The sequence below is a fragment of the Natator depressus genome, chromosome 17 (assembly GCF_965152275.1).
Source record: "Natator depressus isolate rNatDep1 chromosome 17, rNatDep2.hap1, whole genome shotgun sequence".
NCBI classification, from domain to species: Eukaryota; Metazoa; Chordata; order Testudines; family Cheloniidae; genus Natator; species Natator depressus.
The window spans coordinates 20285607-20303311 of NC_134250.1; the positions used below are offsets into that span (position 1 = coordinate 20285607).

Sequence of the window (17705 nt, forward strand, 5' to 3'; positions counted from 1 at the left end):
AATGCCTCTATGCATGCATCTTGTATAAGCAACCACTGTAATATGCCTATTTTATTGAAATACAATTTTGGGGGGATGTGAGTTCCAGTACCTTTGGTGAATCCTAATTCTGAACTGCAGCCTGATTTCCTTGTGCTCCTCTTGACATTCTACATTGATTTTTCTAAAGTATGTACTAGATCAATGTAGTGTTCCACCATAGTACAGGTGCAGTTGTTACACCATGCAGGGAAGCCAAAACTTAGGAATCAATTTGTATTCCTTGCCAAGGTTATGGGTGCCAGTGTTTTGAAACTGTTACTGGTTTTAAGAGTGTTTATACTGATCTGCCAGCTAAGCACCTCTAAGTAGGTCTGGAGGCAAGCTTCCCAGCCCAGGTAGAAAGAATGGAGCTAGGGTGCTAAAAATAACTGACGCCCTGGGCTTGAAAACCTGAGCTCCATCCTGCGCCTCAGAGTTCACACTATTTTTAGCGTCCTAGCTAAAGCCCTGCTAGCAAAAGTCTATCTGGGCTGGGAAGGTTGCGCCCATTTGCACTGTATACATACATACCTGAAGTGACAATGTTTCCACAAGATTGTAGAGATGGTATCTTTCAAACTGCTACGTACATATTATTGCTTTGTACTCTTTGACAGTTGGGTTTGCAAGTTTTGAGATGGTATAAAGCACTGGTTTCTAGCTCTAGTAGTTCACAGGTTACCAACCATTAATATGCTGCTGGAATTAGGATTGGAGGAAGACAGAGAAGCAAGATGGCAATTGAAAAGATGCCGTTTTAAGGTCATCTGATTCAGAATTTTCCAGGCCCAGAAAAAATGCATTATATTACTAGAAAGCTGAGAGATTCAGCTCTGTAATGGATAGCAGTATAAATGTCATACAACATTTCCTACTAGCCCTAGTGACTTATATCAGACATCATATTCAGTCCTCTTGGGGTTTTTTCTAGCAGTTATCCAAAACTGAACGGAGCAAATCTTGGACTTCAAACAGTTCAGTGCTAAATGGACATTGTTTTTGGAGCTATAATGATATTTACTATTTAAAAATGGCATGTATAGAGCAGAGCCTCAGAGTGTCTGCAGTCTTTTACCCATATAGCACTCCTGTATGGAGGCAAGTATTTTCGTTCCTATTTTATAGATGAGGAAAGTGAGGGTACATTTATAATACAGGGACTATACCAGGATAGGTATGGCGCCGTAGCTATGTTGATATAGCTCTCTAGTGTAGACCCTGCCTACACCTAGGGTGGATTTGATTGAAATCAAATTTATTTAAATCATGATTTAAATCACTAGTCAGGAAGACTTGATTTAATCATGGTTTTCTACCTAAAAACATGGTTTTCTGCATTCTTGTTGATTTTTGTAACCTTAATACATATTCTTCACAACTCTGAGAGAGATGTAGGTTTCATTTTTAGAAGGTACATACGATACATTTTTAAGCAGTGATTTATTTTGAAAACTTCTCAGATTAGTTTTACAGCTATCTCAGAAAATGAATGATTGTTTGGTTATTTCATTTACCAAAGGTAATTGAAGCAGATATTTATGAAGTCAGTGGGAGGTGAACTATCTCCAATTCAACAGGTTAATCATTAATATTTGGAGGATTTTCTTGCCATGCTATATTAGGAGAACATCACCAGACAGACACTTTAATTGTTTTATTTAACTAAAATAACAATGTTAAGTATTCTGGATTTTTTTCTTCAACAGCAAACATAATATTTTACCAAAACAAGCATATGTGCCTCACTTCTCACATTTATCTCCAGACTTCTTCTCCTTGTCTGGATCTGTTCCTCCCCCAACAATCTTCTATTCATTGAACTTTTTGAAACTTTGTACTTTTAGAGAGAGGTAAGGGATTGACTCTGTGTACACAAATTTGCAGAGGGCCAATAGAGTTGAGGTCTGTTATTTCTCACCTCTGTATATTATTTATTTAAAAACATTTTTGGTGTTAACAAGCATGTTACCTCTGGAGAGACAAATCCACAGTTTGAAAACGGCAAAACTAAGCATCTCTGATGCTATCTTTTAGATTGAGCACTGAGTCCCATTGGGTAGATAGAAAGATTAACCTAAATGATCTATACAGAAGCTTGTGGAACCCCATAAAATTGGGTCCCTAATCCATGAACTATTGGAACTCACTCACAAAACTTTTCTTCAACGTTACATGAATATATTGTCTCATACTATAGAATTAGAATTTATAATCCCCATTCCATGATGAGATATCTTTGAGCTATAATGTATCTTAATTAAAACTATTTTTAGATAAAATGCTTTTTGAGGAAAAAACTTATCAAAAAATCCGATTTAAATAAAAAAAAAATCATTGATTTTTATCCACCCTGCCTACACCACAGACAGAAGGGGTTTTTCTGTGTTTGTAGGAACACCACCTCCCTGAACAACTGTAGTTAGGTTGATGGAAGCATGCTTCCATCAACCTAGCTATGTCTACACTGGAGGTTAGGTTGGCATAACTGTACTGCACAGGAGTATGGATTTTTCACACCCATGAATGACATAGGTATGTCAACCTAATTTGTAAGTGTAAACCAGGCCTGGTCTACAAAGGTTAATTCATTTTCCAAGACCACAAAGGGTATTGGAGTTAAAATCAGAACTAGCATGCAGGATTTCTGGTCTTCTAGTACTATGGTCTGTCTACTATACCCAGGTCTCTTACCTGTTACACACTTCTAACAAAAAGGCATATTATCCATTATCTGAAAACTCAATTTTTCCAACCATTTTAGATGCTGTGAAGTGGACTCTGCTCTCTATGGGCTTGTCTACACTACCTGGTGGATTGGCGGGCAGCGATCGATCCAGCGGGGGGTCGATTTATCGCATCTAGTATAGATGCGATAAATCGACTGCTGAGCACTCTCCTGTCGACTCCGGTACTCCACCAGAACGAGGAGCGCAAGCGGAGTTGGTGGGAGAGCGTCAGCTGTCGACTTACCACAGTGAAGACACCACAGTAAGTAGATCTAAGTACGTCGATTTCAGCTACGCTATTCACGTAGCTGAAGTTGCATATCTTAGATCAACCCTGCGCGGTAGTGTAGACAAGCCCTGTGTGTCATGCTGAATGAGGAGGTGTTTAGTTTGCATTTCCATTTCCCTTTGCATTTCAGAGCCAGTTTGGGTATGAATTTCAGGTTTATCTTGAATAAAACTAGTTAAGCAACAGGTTTGCTGTATTTGTAAATCACTAGTATTGTATCTACAATACTGCATCCCTCTAATTAAAACTGTGTCCAAGTAGAGTAAAAGCTCACAAACATTAGAACAAGCTGAAATCAGATTTTTATCAGAATACAGATGGACAGCAGGGCTTTAGGTTATGCTTACAGATCTACTTGAGTTTTATACTTTGATGCACAATTCTTCTGCAGTATCATGGATTTCGACTCCTCTTTTCCAGCATCACAGTTCCGTCAAATTTGTGTGGTATCATTTTTCCTCTTCCAGTGTATAGAGTGTGAAAAGAAGCCCATTTCATGTATGACTAGCAGCATTGCTCTTTATTTTTAACTTCAAAAATGATTTTAGAAGTTGAAGCTCAATTAAAAAAAATACCATCACCAAGACCACCTAGACTCTGCAAGGTTGTCATCCTGCTCTTGTGCAAAGTGACACCTCCCAGGGCTTTCTCTCTGGAGGCTTGGCTTCAAAGCCTGCAGTCCTTTTTGTCAGGGTGTTTCCAAGCAGCAGGTAGGGAAACTCAGGCCCTCCCTCTCCTCTGGGTTCTAGTCCATGGACCATGTGGCAAGCAGCTAAGATCTGCTATTGCAGACTCCTTGCTGCCTCCCTGGAACTTCTTCCTACGTTGGCCTTCCTTCAGGCCTTTTCCCACAGCTCCTTCCTGGGCTTACTGAACAATCTGCCTGTTTCTAGGCGCTTCCTTCACTCTCTAGTAACCAGAGAGGAACTGCATAGTTTTTCCCCTCTTTTCCTGCAGCTCCTTTCTGATCTGGGCTTCCTCCCTTTATTCTCCCCACCCAGCTTCTTCCTTAGCTGGGCCCACCTGCAAGATGTAACTATGTGCCTTAATTGAATTCAGTAGCTCCAGTTAAATATCTTAGTGCTAGTGTGGGGTATATACCACATCACAGGTACATGGTCTAGGAATCCTCCTGAACTTCTATTTGATACTAAACTCTCAAATTGAAACATTTTCCACCTCTGATTCGCTAGGAGACTACATCCTGTGGTGATCCGAATGGACTTTGAGACTGGACTGTTGCAACATGTTATACTTGGATAGGAATCCACAGATACTAAAGAAACAGCGAGTGTATAATGTAGCAGAAGGCCTGCTGACAGGAAAGTTGGATGGAGTTTGTTATGCCATTGTTGCGTTTGTGGTGCTGTCTACTGATCAAGTTTAAGGACCTGATGCTTATCTTCCAGGCCCTCGATGGGCTAGGTGTGAGCTATTTTACAGAGCTTCTCTTCCTCTTTTCAAGATGTTTGTAATAGTTTCATTGTCCTGTAATATCAGCTGATAGAGGCTAATGGGAACTGGAGATGGAGACTTCTTGGCAACTGGTGAAGGTCTGTGGAACTCCCTTCCCAAGGAACTGAGGATGACCACAAAACTGACTGTTCAGAACTAAATGCAAGCCTCACTCCTTTCCCATATATATGTTTTACATACATAGATGCAGAGAGAGAGGACACACACTTACACTTGCATTGTTATTTTACCTTGGTTAGGATTGGGGGAGAGGAGAATAGTTGTAAAGTGAAGTTCCCAGCCATCCTGCCGGCTCCAGGGCTTTCTCTTCTCTCCGTGCTGTTCTGTATGTATGTTCATATATATATATAATTTTTTGTGGTGATGAGTGTGGAATAAATATCTAGATAGTAGGGTTATATTAATGTGAAAGGATATTCCACAGGAACAATTTGCATATCTTTAAAATATGAATAAGTGAATATTTTACGTAATATTATACGTATTTGTTCCTCAGCATAGTCTAGGGGAGAGGGGAAGGGAGACCATCACTGGTAAAGTTCTACCAAATTCATGGCCATGAAAAACACGTCATGGACCGTGAAATCTGGTCGTTCGTGTGCTTTTATCCTATACTATACAGATTTCATGGGGCAGACCAGTGTTTCTCAAATTGGGGGTTCTGACTCAAAAGGGAGTTGAAGGAGGGGTCATAAGGTTATTTTAGGGGGTGGTCACAGTATTGCCGCCCTTACTTCTGTGCTGCCTTCAGAGCTGGGCAGCTGGAGAGCGGCAGATGTTGGCCGGACACCCAGCTCTGAAGGCAGCGCCACCTCCAGCAGCAGTGCAGAAGTAAGCGTAGCAATACTGCAATTCCCCCCCTACAATAACCTTACAACTTCCCTACAACTCCTTTTTTGGGTCAGGAACCCTACAATTATGACACCATGAAATTTCAGATTTAAATAGCTGAAATCATGAAATTTGCCATTTTAAAAATCCTGTGACCATGAAACTGACCAAAATGGACCATGAATTTGGTAGGGCCCTAATCATTGGAGGTGAGTGGGAGATATTTGGGGTGGTGGTGGTGGAATGAAAGAGCTCAAAGGAGGTAAGGGGAAAAAAAGCAAGATTGGGTGAAATAAGCCAATTTTGTTTAAAACATCTCAGATACAGATAACGATATTCATCTTTAGTATTTTTGTATGTTTTGAGTTAACTTGCTCAAAAGAACCTCACTGACTTACAAGAATTTGGCAAATTTTCCACTTTCCAATATTTGCAGATTTCCAGGGACCCTAATAATGACTAATAGCAAGATGAGCACTTTACTTAACATTTCTCAATAAACAAAACACAACTTCAGGTCAGTAAACAGTTATTTGATTCAGATTACCCCCCCCCCCACCCCCCAGTTTTCCATTCTGCATTTATGCATCTTTTCTTCTGCCTTCAATCAGACAAGGCTACAATTTGGGTATTGTCCAATTCCTTCTTTAATCTTTTTATTAGACAAGATATTGCACAATAGGCAGTTCTTGCAGCTTCTCAGGTTTTCACTCTTTATTACAGAAGTTTCAATGGGTACTAACTGCAGATATTTTTGGGAATGTGTGGCAGCCAAACATTTCAGAGATGTGATTTAAATATTAATTCCTACCTTGTTCTCTGCAGAATCCAGCATCAGCTTAAGCCTTCTATTGTATTTCATTCTCCGATAACTTAAAATTCTACTCCCTCCTAAGTGGAGGAGTGGAAAGATCTAAAATATGTCCATTGAGGCAGCATCCTGTAATGCTTCTAGTTTTTACTAATGCCTGGTCTAAGCATAGAGTTATGCTGGTTTAACCAAAGATGCAATTTTAAACCAGATTAGTTTAAATGGGTCTAACTGTGGGTGTGGATGCTCAGTAAAACTAAATGGATATAACTAGTTTTAAACTGATATAAGTGTGTCCACACAGGCGTTTGCACCAGTTTAAATGGGTTTTAAATTTACATTAAACCAATGCAACTTCTGTATGTAGATAAGCCCCACGATTTCAGTGCTTGCAGTAATCTCATTTTTGAAAAGGAAATCAGTAAGGACACATTAAAAATCACACATGCATTGAAAAAAACCTCTCTCTTACTACAAATACATTATGTAATTAAAAGTGAAAAATTTTAAAGTGAATAACGTAGCTGAAGTCGATGTACTTAGATCTGCTTACTGTGGGGTCCACGCTATGTGATGTCGACTGGAAATGCTCTCCCGTCGACTCCCCATGTGCTTCTTGTTCAGGTGGAGGACAGGAGTCAATGGGAGAGCAATCTGCTGTTGATTTAGTGAGTCTTCACTAGACCCTCTAAATCGACCACTGATGCATCCATCGCCGCACGTGGATCCCCCGGTAAGCGTAGACAAGCCCTGAGACTGCAAGATTTTTTGACATGGACTGTATAATCCTATATCTCTCAGAAGATTCTAGCACACTGTTGGTGCTGTGTTTAAAATACTAATGGCTTTGCTTTCCTGGCAAGCCCTCTAGTAGCACAAAAAACAAGTTATAAATACTTCTCTAATAAAGTTAAATTCAAACTTTAAAGTACCGCGGAAAATAGTCTCGTCTCTTACTCCCCAGTACTGAAGGAAACTGTTTTGTCAAATTTCATACCCTATCAGAATAAAAAAAGTCATTTTTTTTCAACCTGGCCTTTAAAAACATACCAGCCAACTACCCCAAACCCCCAGTTATGAAGCACTAATTTCTGGTGTATGTACATAACCGTATGATTGATAAATATTGGAAGACTTAAGACTTACTCCTACTCCCATCTACTTCAGTGGGAGCAGTAGTAGACCTCTAGCTTCTCATTGCTGTATTCACTCTGAAGTATAACTTAATTCTGTCTACAAAAGTCCTTCTGTAACATGGCCTTTCTTACAACTGTTGTTTGCAAACACATACTTAATGTACAATATACAGACCGTGGTGTAACTTAAATCAGTTTATGTCTCGGGAAACAGTTTCAAGTGGAGCATTTTTTTATGTTCCAGCAGTACTTAGGAAATTCCCACGTTCTCAGGATTTGTTTTTCTAAAATTGTACGCTCTAATTTTCTAGGCTTTTAACTCTTCTGTCTCTGTAAAACATTTGGTTTCAGGCATTTTACATTCCTTGGTTTTCACAATTTTCTTCCGACAAGACAACCTTTTTATTAGTCTTCTATAAGATAGTACTTACTTACATAATCTAAAACAGTTATGTCTCATACTGTTACATTTATTTGTAATTATTTGTGTGTGTGTTACTTTTTCAACTGACACATCCACCAAGGTCAAGTAAATCTGGTGGTATAATATGCCAAAGGCAAGCAATTAATAACTGTTTCCATTAATTTTAAATTTGATCACCTTCTTGAATATAGAGTTGTTGTATCACTGTGAATAATACCGTGGCACCAGGCATTTAGTGGGAGTTGTTATGTTAGCTAGTTAGCGCATCACAGGGGGAATCTAGCCCCTGTAGTCTTCAGTGGGGGTACTTTTACTTTCTGCAGCAAAACTAAATTAGAATGAACTGTGCTCCATACTTTCCTCTCAGACTATAACAGCTCATTAAAATAAAAGGGACCAGGAATCCTTGTGCCACATTGATAGAATCATCATTGCTGTTATGACTTCTCTTCTATCTCATGGAAGGCTGCTTTAGGTACGATCAGCAAGTCCATTGTTGCTGGTGCTTCAGTGATGGCACAGCGTCTAGTATATGTCAGTCATTTGAGCTGTGGTTTACAGAAGTTCAAATTCCTAGGAAAGAGTTCTGTTAGTAAGGCAAACCTGGATTTTCCCCCTCCCCGATTTTTTTAATTTTGACATTTCTGAAGAATTCAGTGAATTTACATGCACCAAGTGAACAACATAAATCCAGTCAAGCCGTCATCTGATAAACTAGGTGTGAAAATTAATTGATAAAACAATGCTTCATCCGACAGTTGAAAACCTAACAGTATTTTAAGTAATCACAGCTGAAACTTAACTGCTAGCAATCTGTTTGCAAAAGCACCCCACCACCCCTATGGCCACACAACATCATCACAGTGAGGGAATAAGGCTTACCTGGTGTTACAATCCAACACTACAATACTAAAATTGGGGTGAAAATTAACATACAGTATACATGAAGGGCTATTTGCTATATTGTGTATTATGTAAAGCAGAAATCACTGAGTAGACTTTGCACTCTGATTTTATTATCAGCTCTGAGTCATTGTACTGTGTAAACTTTAGTCCATTGCTGAAGTAATATTTGCCAAAGATATGTCACAAGTTTTGCCAGTTACTCAGCTGGAAAGCTGATGACTGTTTCTCATGTGGTGCAGTTATCTGAAAGCGATCTCCGCATTCTTCTTTGTACGGAGAACTTAATGGGAGCTAACTCACAGCTTGGACATGTTTTGAAATTTAAAAATACTATATTCTTTATGCCAACTCCGTGTACTCTTCGTCCTTTAACCAATGCTTTTCTTTCCTTACTTTTGTACTGCTGCTCAGGTGTATATCTGTATCAGCAAAACTTGTAAGTTTGGACAAGCTCAGAGAGAAGATACCTGCTACTGTGGGGCTTTTAAAAGTGATAGACAAAAGAGATAAGATCCAATGGCTGGAAGTAAAAATCAGCAAAATTTAAACTGGAAGTAAGATGCATATTTTGAACAGAGAGGGCAATTAATGACTGAACAGATTACCAATGGATCTGGTAAATTCTCCATCACTTGGAGTCAAAACTGGATGTCTCTGTAAAAAGTATATGTTAGTTCAACCAGAAGTTGGTTGAGCTTCATGCAGGAATCATTGAATTAAGTTCTGTTTGTGTTATGCAGAAGGTCAGGCAGGAGGTCATAATGGTAGCTTCTGGCCTGGAAATCTATGAAAAAGCATAGGTAACTGGATTCTGAATTTAGTTACCATACACACAAAATAATCAAGATGAAACCTGAACCTTATCTTTGAACTATTCTGCTGCCAGCTGGTCTGTTTGTCAATGTCTCAGCAAGGGCAAATGTTCTTCACTTCCATTCTTTCCTTTTTTTCTAGTTCACTGTGGTTTGGTGAGGCTAGGTGGTGTTGTCTTCATTAGCAAGTTATATATTACTTTATCACTTAGTCCAAACACCAGTACAAATAGATTTACATTTTTTTCATAAATTCATAGATATTAAGGTCAGACAGGACCATTATGATCATCTAGTCTGACCTCCTGCACAACGCAGGCCACCGAATCTCACGCACCGACTCCTGCAATAAACCTCTCACCTATGTCTGAGCTATTGAAGTCCTCAAACTATGGTTTAAAGACTTCAAGGTGCAGAGAATCCTCCAGCAAGTGACCCGTGCCCCATGCTGCAGAGGAAGGTGAAAAACCCCCAGGGCCTCTTCCAATCTGCCCGGGAGGGAAATTCCTTCCTGACCCCAAATGTGGTGATCAGCTGAACCCTGAGCACGTGGGCAAGATTCACCAGCCAGATACCCAGGAAAGAATGCTCTGTAGTAACTCAGATCCTACCCCCATCTAACATTCCATCACAGGCCATTGGGCCTATTTACCATGAATAGTTAAAGATCAATTAATTGCCAAAATCATGTTATCCCATCATACCTTCTCCTCCATAAACTTATCGAGTTTAATCTTGAAGCCAGATAGGTCTTTTGCCCCCACTGCTTCCCTTGGAAGGCCGTTCCAGAACTTCACTCCTCTGATGGTTAGAAACCTTCGTCTAATTTCAAGTCTAAACTTCCTGATGGCCAGTTTATATCCATTTGTTCTTGTGTCCACATTGGTACTGAGCTTAAATAATTCCTCTCCCTCTCTGGTATTTATCCCTATTTCAAGGTTGCAGTGTGTTTGACTAGCTTCATTTATTCCTTTTTGCCACATAAACAATCTTTCATTTCCTTCTAATTTGTATGTCTGTATTTCAAAGATTTTTTTTCACCTTTTTCATAAGAATTCTTTGAATTTGTCTAAGTTGTGAAAAGAAAAGGAGTACTTGTGGCACCTTAGAGACTAACCAATTTATTTGAGCATAAGCTTTTGTGAGCTACAGCATCCGATGAAGTGAGCTGTAGCTCATGAAAGCTTATGCTCAAATAAATTGGTTAGTCTCTAAGGTGCCACAAGTACTCCTTTTCTTTTTGCGAATACAGACTAACACGGCTGCTACTCTGAAACCTGTCTAAGTTGTGAGTGATTTAAATTGGATATGCACAAATATTGTGCATAAAACTAATTTGTCCAGAAGATTAAGTTTAACATCTTGGAATCTTTACCTATCTCTCTCTCTGTCTGAGAGCATACCCTCTTTTGGAGCGGTTTTTGTTAGCGTGTTAATGAAAACTTCACGCTATGGGTTTACTCTGTTCCATGCCAGAGTACAGTCTGGAATATTAAAGTTTATAGAAAAATCCATCATTCTGACCATTGGAAAAACAGGTTGATTTCATATTGAGTGGCAACATACTGTACCTACTGTCCTAGCCAATTAGTTCCTTTTCTCTCGAACTTCCTGCTCAGAGCTGCTGTTGTCGTTTCAATTTATAAATCAAAACTGAAGGTTCATTCATTTTCCTTTGCAAAGAATATTCATTATCACACTAATGTTTAGAAGCTAAGTGACTTGAGATATCTTGGCAGGCAAAGGCAAGATAAAAGCATTTCTTGGCCAGCTACCAAGAGGTTACATACTACTGACCCTATATTCTAAAACCACTGCTAAAATATCCACTTCTGCTAGCTAAAATTAACTGAATATAACCTTATGAGTTTTCTGCACATTGTAAGGGTATTGATCTGAATTCTGAACCACATAATCTACTAAAATGGAAACCTTAATGTGAAGCAGATCTACTTTGAACAATGTCTATGGGAGCATCATAGAATCACAGAAATGTAGGGCTGGACGAGATCTCAAGAGGTCATCAAGACCAGCCCCCTATGCTGAGGCAAGACCAAGTAAATCTAAACCATCCCTGACAGGTTTTGTCCAACCCGTTCTTAAAAAAATCTCCAACGATGAGGATTCCACAACCTCCCTTGGAAGCTTATTCCGGAGTTTAACTACCCTTAGAGTTAGAAAACTTTTCCTACTATCTAACCGAATTGTCCCTTGCCACAGATTAAGCCCATTATTTCTTGCCCTACGTTCAGTGGACATGGAGAACAGGTGATTGCTGTCCTTTTTATAACCGTCCTTAATATATTTGGAGACTGTTATCAGCCTTCAGTCTTCTTTTCTCAAGACTCCACATACCCAGTTTTTTTAACCTTTTCTCACAGGTCATGTTGTTTTTGTTGCTCTCCTCTGGGCTTGGACCAGTTTATCTGCATCTTTCCTAAAATGTGGCATCCAGAATTGCATAAGAATCAGCTAAGAGCATCGGTACTCTGGCAGCTCCGTACTATTTGCTGGGGTTTACATCTGGCCTGCTAAAGCTTCAGAAGCTGTTTTAATATAGAGTAACTCCTCGCTTAACGTTGTAGTTATGTTCCTGAAAAATGCGACTTTAAGTGAAACGATGTTAAGTGAATCCAATTTCCCCATAAGAATGAATGTAAATAGGGGTTAGGTTCCAGGGAATTTTTTTCACCAGACAAGACTAAATTTTGTTTTATTTATATAAAGCAAACAGTCTCTCTCTCTCTCTCTGTATATATACATACACACACAGTATAAGTTTTAAACAAACCATTTAATACTGTACACAGTGATGATAATTGTGAAGCTTGGTTGAGGTGGTGAAGTCAGAGGGTGGAAGAGGTTGGGATATTTCCCAGGGAATGCCTTAGTGTTAAATGATGAACTAGCACATGGCTGAGCACTCAAGGGTTAACACGTTGTTAATGTAACCTCACACTCTACAAGGCAGCACAAGTGGAGGAAGGGGAGACAGCATGACAGAGACACACCGTGTGTGTGTGTGTGTGTGTGTGTGAGAGAGAGAGATGCGCATTGCCCCTTTTAGTACACTGACACCCTCCCCACCCCCCCCACAGCAAGCAGGAGGCTTCCGGGAGCAGCTCCAAGGCAGAGGGCAGGAGCAGCACATGGTGATGGTGGGAGGGACAGCTGAACTGCCGAGGTGGCTGCCGCACAGGGAACTTGAGGGAGCGGGGAGCTGATGGGGGGGCTGCCGGTCCACCCTGGTGCCAAGCCACCACCAGCTAGCTGCAACGGGCTGCTCTTTCTGCAAGCAGTGGACAAAGCAGACGGCTGCCAAACAACGTTATAAGGGAGCATTGCGCAACTTTAAACGAGCATGTTCCCTAATTGATCAGCACCGAAACAACGTTAACCGGGACAACTTTAAGTGAGGAATTACTGTAGTCTCAGCTCTTCTCCCCTTGGAGTTTGACAGGCAGGTTCCTGAAGATGATTTTCAAATACTGCATTTTTGCTGATCGTTTTGTCCTTTGATGTCCTTTGCAGGAAAGAGAAATCTCTTCCCTCCCCAACCTGCCTCCTTTGAGGGCAGCCCCTCTCTTTCTTTAACACAAGAATTTTTCTTGCTTATCATGCTCTTGGGTCGCTACTACTAGGGTATTTGTGCATCTCCCTAATTGCAGCAAATTCTATTTCTTGTGGTAAATTAGCAGCAAAATTAAACTTTTGTGCTTTCTTATAATCTTACTGTTGTTGATGGAAACCCATAACCAATGATCACTATTTGTGGTGTTACATTAATGGCTGTCATTTGTTCTGCAGTACTCTTACTCATTTCTCTTAAACCTGGGAAGTAGCTTCTTCAGAACCTTACAGTTCAGTGAACTAAAGTAACTGTTAACTTTTTCATATATAGAAGCTATCCTTTCAGACTTTATCAGCTAAGCAGGTTTAAGGATCTTCTGAAACCACATCCGAGTCTTATTGTCAACCTTCTGATAACGCTAGAACAAAATGTAGGCTTAATAACGTTGAGCTCAGTCTTTGTTTCTTCTGGTTTGCTCGTTCCTTCTTTGCAATATCTGAACGGGTGCAAAGTTTGAGTGAGTTGGCCTATCTTTTTAAGAAAAATAAATCAGGACAAACCGTAGACATTTGTATATGCTGCTACTGTGGGTGGCCTCAAGTTCACAGGAGTCCTTATGGGCTTAATGTGGATGTAGTTTTTTAATCTCTTGTGGAGGCTATGAATGCTTCTTTCAGTGTTCACAGGGTTCATATCTTGGGTCTGTAAACCGTAGGATCAAATTAAGACTCTCAAAACAGCTGAGTCATTCCTTAAAATAGCAAAATTGCAAAAATGTTGAATTTCCAAAATACATAACTTCTAACAGAAATGTAATGCTCTGAAATTAGAGTTCAGAAAAAAGCATAGGTAGGTTCTGATATGTGTTTTGTTTATAGTCTGTGCATTTATAGCCATTACCACTGGATACTGTGGTTTCAGTTTAAGGCTAATACACATGATGAAGCTAAATACATTCTGTATTATGACTTTGTACTATGGACTGCTTCTGTTAGACTGTATTCCTTGAACACGAGGTGTGTTTTCTTACTTTGGAACGAGTACCATGAACACATAATATAGAATGCTGGACTAACTACAGCTCCTCCACTAACATACTGGGACCTCAGACCTTACACCATGTCAATAACCATTTGTCCTGCTTTTTGTTGGTCATTAAACTTGTTTATAATTTGACATAAAAACTGTTTAAGGTTAAAAACCTTCTGGCACCAGGTTTTATACATACAGTTGTAAACCAGTCTGTATTGTTTATTAGCCTAAATGACCAGGTTATTTTTCAGTATGGTAGTTATCCCCAAATATTTGTTATATGGGATATACCGCCCCTACCCTCCGTTTCCCATGGTACATTCCTATTTAAAAACGTCTGGGCAAAAATAAAGCAGACTAGCCCCCTCAGCATATTTCAGAACAGCTTCAAATGGTATAGAAGTAAAGTCCGTGCACCTACACAAATAGATTATTTCCATGGAAGTTAGAAAGAACAGGCTGTCAGCACGAGGTGATGTATGTAGACATAAGCATAAAGACTAATTCACTTAACCTGAACATTTAAAAATCGCATACGTTTGCTTTTTCATCTAAGGTGAGACGTCTAATTGCTGCTCTAAGTGTATAATTCACAGCATGACACACTGTATGAACTGTTTCTCCTGTATCATCAAGACTCTTGTTTTCTATTTGAACATTAAAATTTGCTGAACCTGCAAGCTTATGTTGTCATGCTCAGGCATGTGTCCACTACAGCGACAGTGGTAACTTTGATAGACCAAATTCACCTACACTTTGAAAGGATTAAAGAGTCCAGTAAATCTGCAGATTATTGGAACTCCACCAAACTTCAAAAGCCTCCTTGTTTAAGTACATCAGCCCAACAGGGCTGATTGTGTAAAACATTCAAATACTAAGCCAAACGCTCCTCAGAGCTTGTATTGATTCACCAATTTCCAAAGTATGGTTTAATCATGTCATAAAATGTTATGTAGTGAACATGCACAAACAGCCTAGCTAAGAAAAAAGGTTGACTCCAGGGGTTTGGAAAATCGAGGAAAATTGAACTGGCAGATACCAACGTTGACAGAATCTGGGAGATTTGAGGGGGGAAGCTTGCTGTGAATCAGGGGTGTGGAGTGGCTGCGAGGGGAGCTACTGAGAGTTGGCAGGGAGCAGCTGGGAAGGGGTGTCCTGGCAGTTCCTACTGCCATTCCTTGGTGTCCAATGCCATGTGTTCCCTCTTTCCGTTGGCAGCTGGCACAGTGATGCCTCCTTGTCCCTGATCCCAGTGGCTGGCACGTGTGCTCCTGCCCCTCCCTCAGGCCAGGTGCCTATGCCAGGACCTGTGGTGGCTGGAAGGCATGGAGAGGAGAGCAATCCTACCTGCTCCTTGGCGGTTGGCCTAATCTGCTCTGATCTCTCCTCCAGCTTCCGTGCTTGCCTCCACCAGATATTGGGCAGAAGTATACCTGAGCCCCCCAGTATTTCCATTGTGGGGGTGCTAGCCCCCTGCTCTGCCCCCTGCTTTCCTGGTTCTGCTGCCTCTGGACAGAATAGACTGAAAGATTTAAAAGAAGCGTAAAAGTATCTATCTGTTAACTATAACATGAATGCAGCAAATACAGGGTGGGAAGCAGAGTGTATTCCTTATGCTAGTGACTGATGACACCTAGCACATGGTCTGAGTGCCCAGAGGAATGTTTTCAGGCCTATGTGCTTAGTAGATTACAAATAAGTATGGAAATGTTATTGCAGAAATGGTTTTGCTCCAAAAATACTGAGAGGAAGCATTCCCCCTCCTCTCTTTGCTCTCCCCCTCTGTTTCCACACTGTTTCCTCAAGGAGTCTAGGCAGGGGTACATCTCTTACCACCAGGGCCCAAGCAAATAGATATGTAGAGACATTCATAATTTCTTACCAGTTAGCTCCCCTGTATTCAACTGTGTTTCTAAATAAGTTAGCAGAGGTTAACACTGATTCCTTGCCTGGAAGCTTACTGAGTGCAGGACGCAAATTAGGGTAGCTGTCTGCTTCCATTTCAGCTGAGTCCAGCTGAGTTCATGGGGCACCGACACGGCCTGTTCTTGTCTGTTTACAGGCCTGCAGCTGTAGCTTCGTATGTGTAGCCAGGCTGTCGAGAAAAACCAGCTAGGGTCTCGCTGTTAATCTTACACAAGCACCATGTGAGAGAGAACACGAGTCTCTAATATCTTTCTGAGGGAGACATTCACCAGTGCCTCTAACCTTTCCCTTACTCCCTACTGCAAAGTAACTGAAAACTGCCTCACTCAGTTGGAGCTCCACAGTGTAATACAAACGACTGTTCTGCGATCATAGAGTTCTGAACAATGCCCATGCACAGCAGAGTGGAATTTAAACATAGTCTTCCTCCTGCCCTAACGAGAGTCTCCGATAAATGTCAGTAAAGTCCATTCTGAAACTCTGCCCGTGCATTTTCATTCGGGGTTTAGAGCATGTTGTGTGTTGCAGATATGTACGTTTTTGGCATACGCCTGCAGTTGGTAAGAGAAAAGATCCAGTCCCCTTGCTACTTGCTGTCAAGTAGCTTAGTTAGTGAAGGAAGCATAAACATTTCAGTTCATGCCCGGCCCTCACTTTGGTAGCAAATATGTGGCTTCCAGTACGTTATTTAACTTGTGTTTTTTCTCACCCTTTTAGTTACTATGTGGGCAACCTGTTGTAACTGGTTTTGTCTGGATGGACAACCTGAGGAGATGCAGCAGCGGCCGCAGCAGGGTGCCAGACCCCAGGCGTATTCCAACCCAGGTTACAGCTCCTATCCTTCTCCTACAGGTTCTGAACAGAACTGCAAGGCATGTGGGATGCACTTTGAAAATTCCTCCAGGAAGGTAAGGGGTGAATTTAGCCACTGATTTGGGCACCCATTTGGTTTGACTGACATACACAATCTGACTCCCAGATCATTTATTTACAGAGTCGCTTTCAAGAGCCTGCAAAACACACAACCAAAGGAGGCCCTTGATTTAGGGACATCATGTATAGCAGAAGACAACTTGCCTTGCTTCTTTATTTCCTAGTTGCTTTCACAATTAGCTGGCACAAATGAAAATAACCAACAGTTCTTGTTAGCGCACAGTAGTCATGGCTGTACTGGATGCTTTATTAAAGGACAGCAAGCTACTTATAATCAGTTAAAGGGATACCACTTAAAAAATATGTTGCCTACTGTTATTGCAATGACCACCTAGGGTTACTGAGCTTATTTGTAGATTGTTCGGGCATTTGACAGCAATTCATGTTGTAGTCTGTTTTTCCTGGTCGTCTTGTGGGTCTTTACACAGTAACAGGGGAGAAGAGAAAACATTTTAAAAACCGGAAAATGTCATTGTAAAACCACAACAATTAGGCAGGTGTAGTACCTGAAATCATAACTAAGTTATTTTCAAATTGACTCTTTAAAACTCTTTAAAACATTTAGTCCTCAGCTAAAAAGCCATCACTGTTTATAGGAAGTGAATTACCAGTTTAGCGTTCATCCCTGAATTTCTGCACTTCTTTTTGTGACGACAATCTTTTTTTGTTTTGTTTTACTTGTTACCCCGTTTTGTGTACTAGATCCTTGTGCATTGCAGCTGCCAAAACTATTAGTGTCACAAGATTCAAAATTAATCAGCAGCCTCTGGCCAGGGAAATGATTTAAATGGGGAAGTTCCCAGAGTGCTTC

General features: G+C 40.5%; 1 protein-coding gene across 1 annotated transcript in view; it reads left to right on the forward strand.

Moving 5' to 3' along the window:
* RFFL (ring finger and FYVE like domain containing E3 ubiquitin protein ligase) overlaps positions 1–17705 on the forward strand; it is a 54050-nt gene that overhangs the window by 13848 nt on the left and 22497 nt on the right. The window contains exon 2 of the mRNA XM_074975021.1: positions 16679–16869. Coding sequence (XP_074831122.1) covers positions 16684–16869 — 186 coding nt within the window. The 5' untranslated portion in view covers positions 16679–16683. The remainder of the gene's footprint in view (positions 1–16678; positions 16870–17705) is intronic.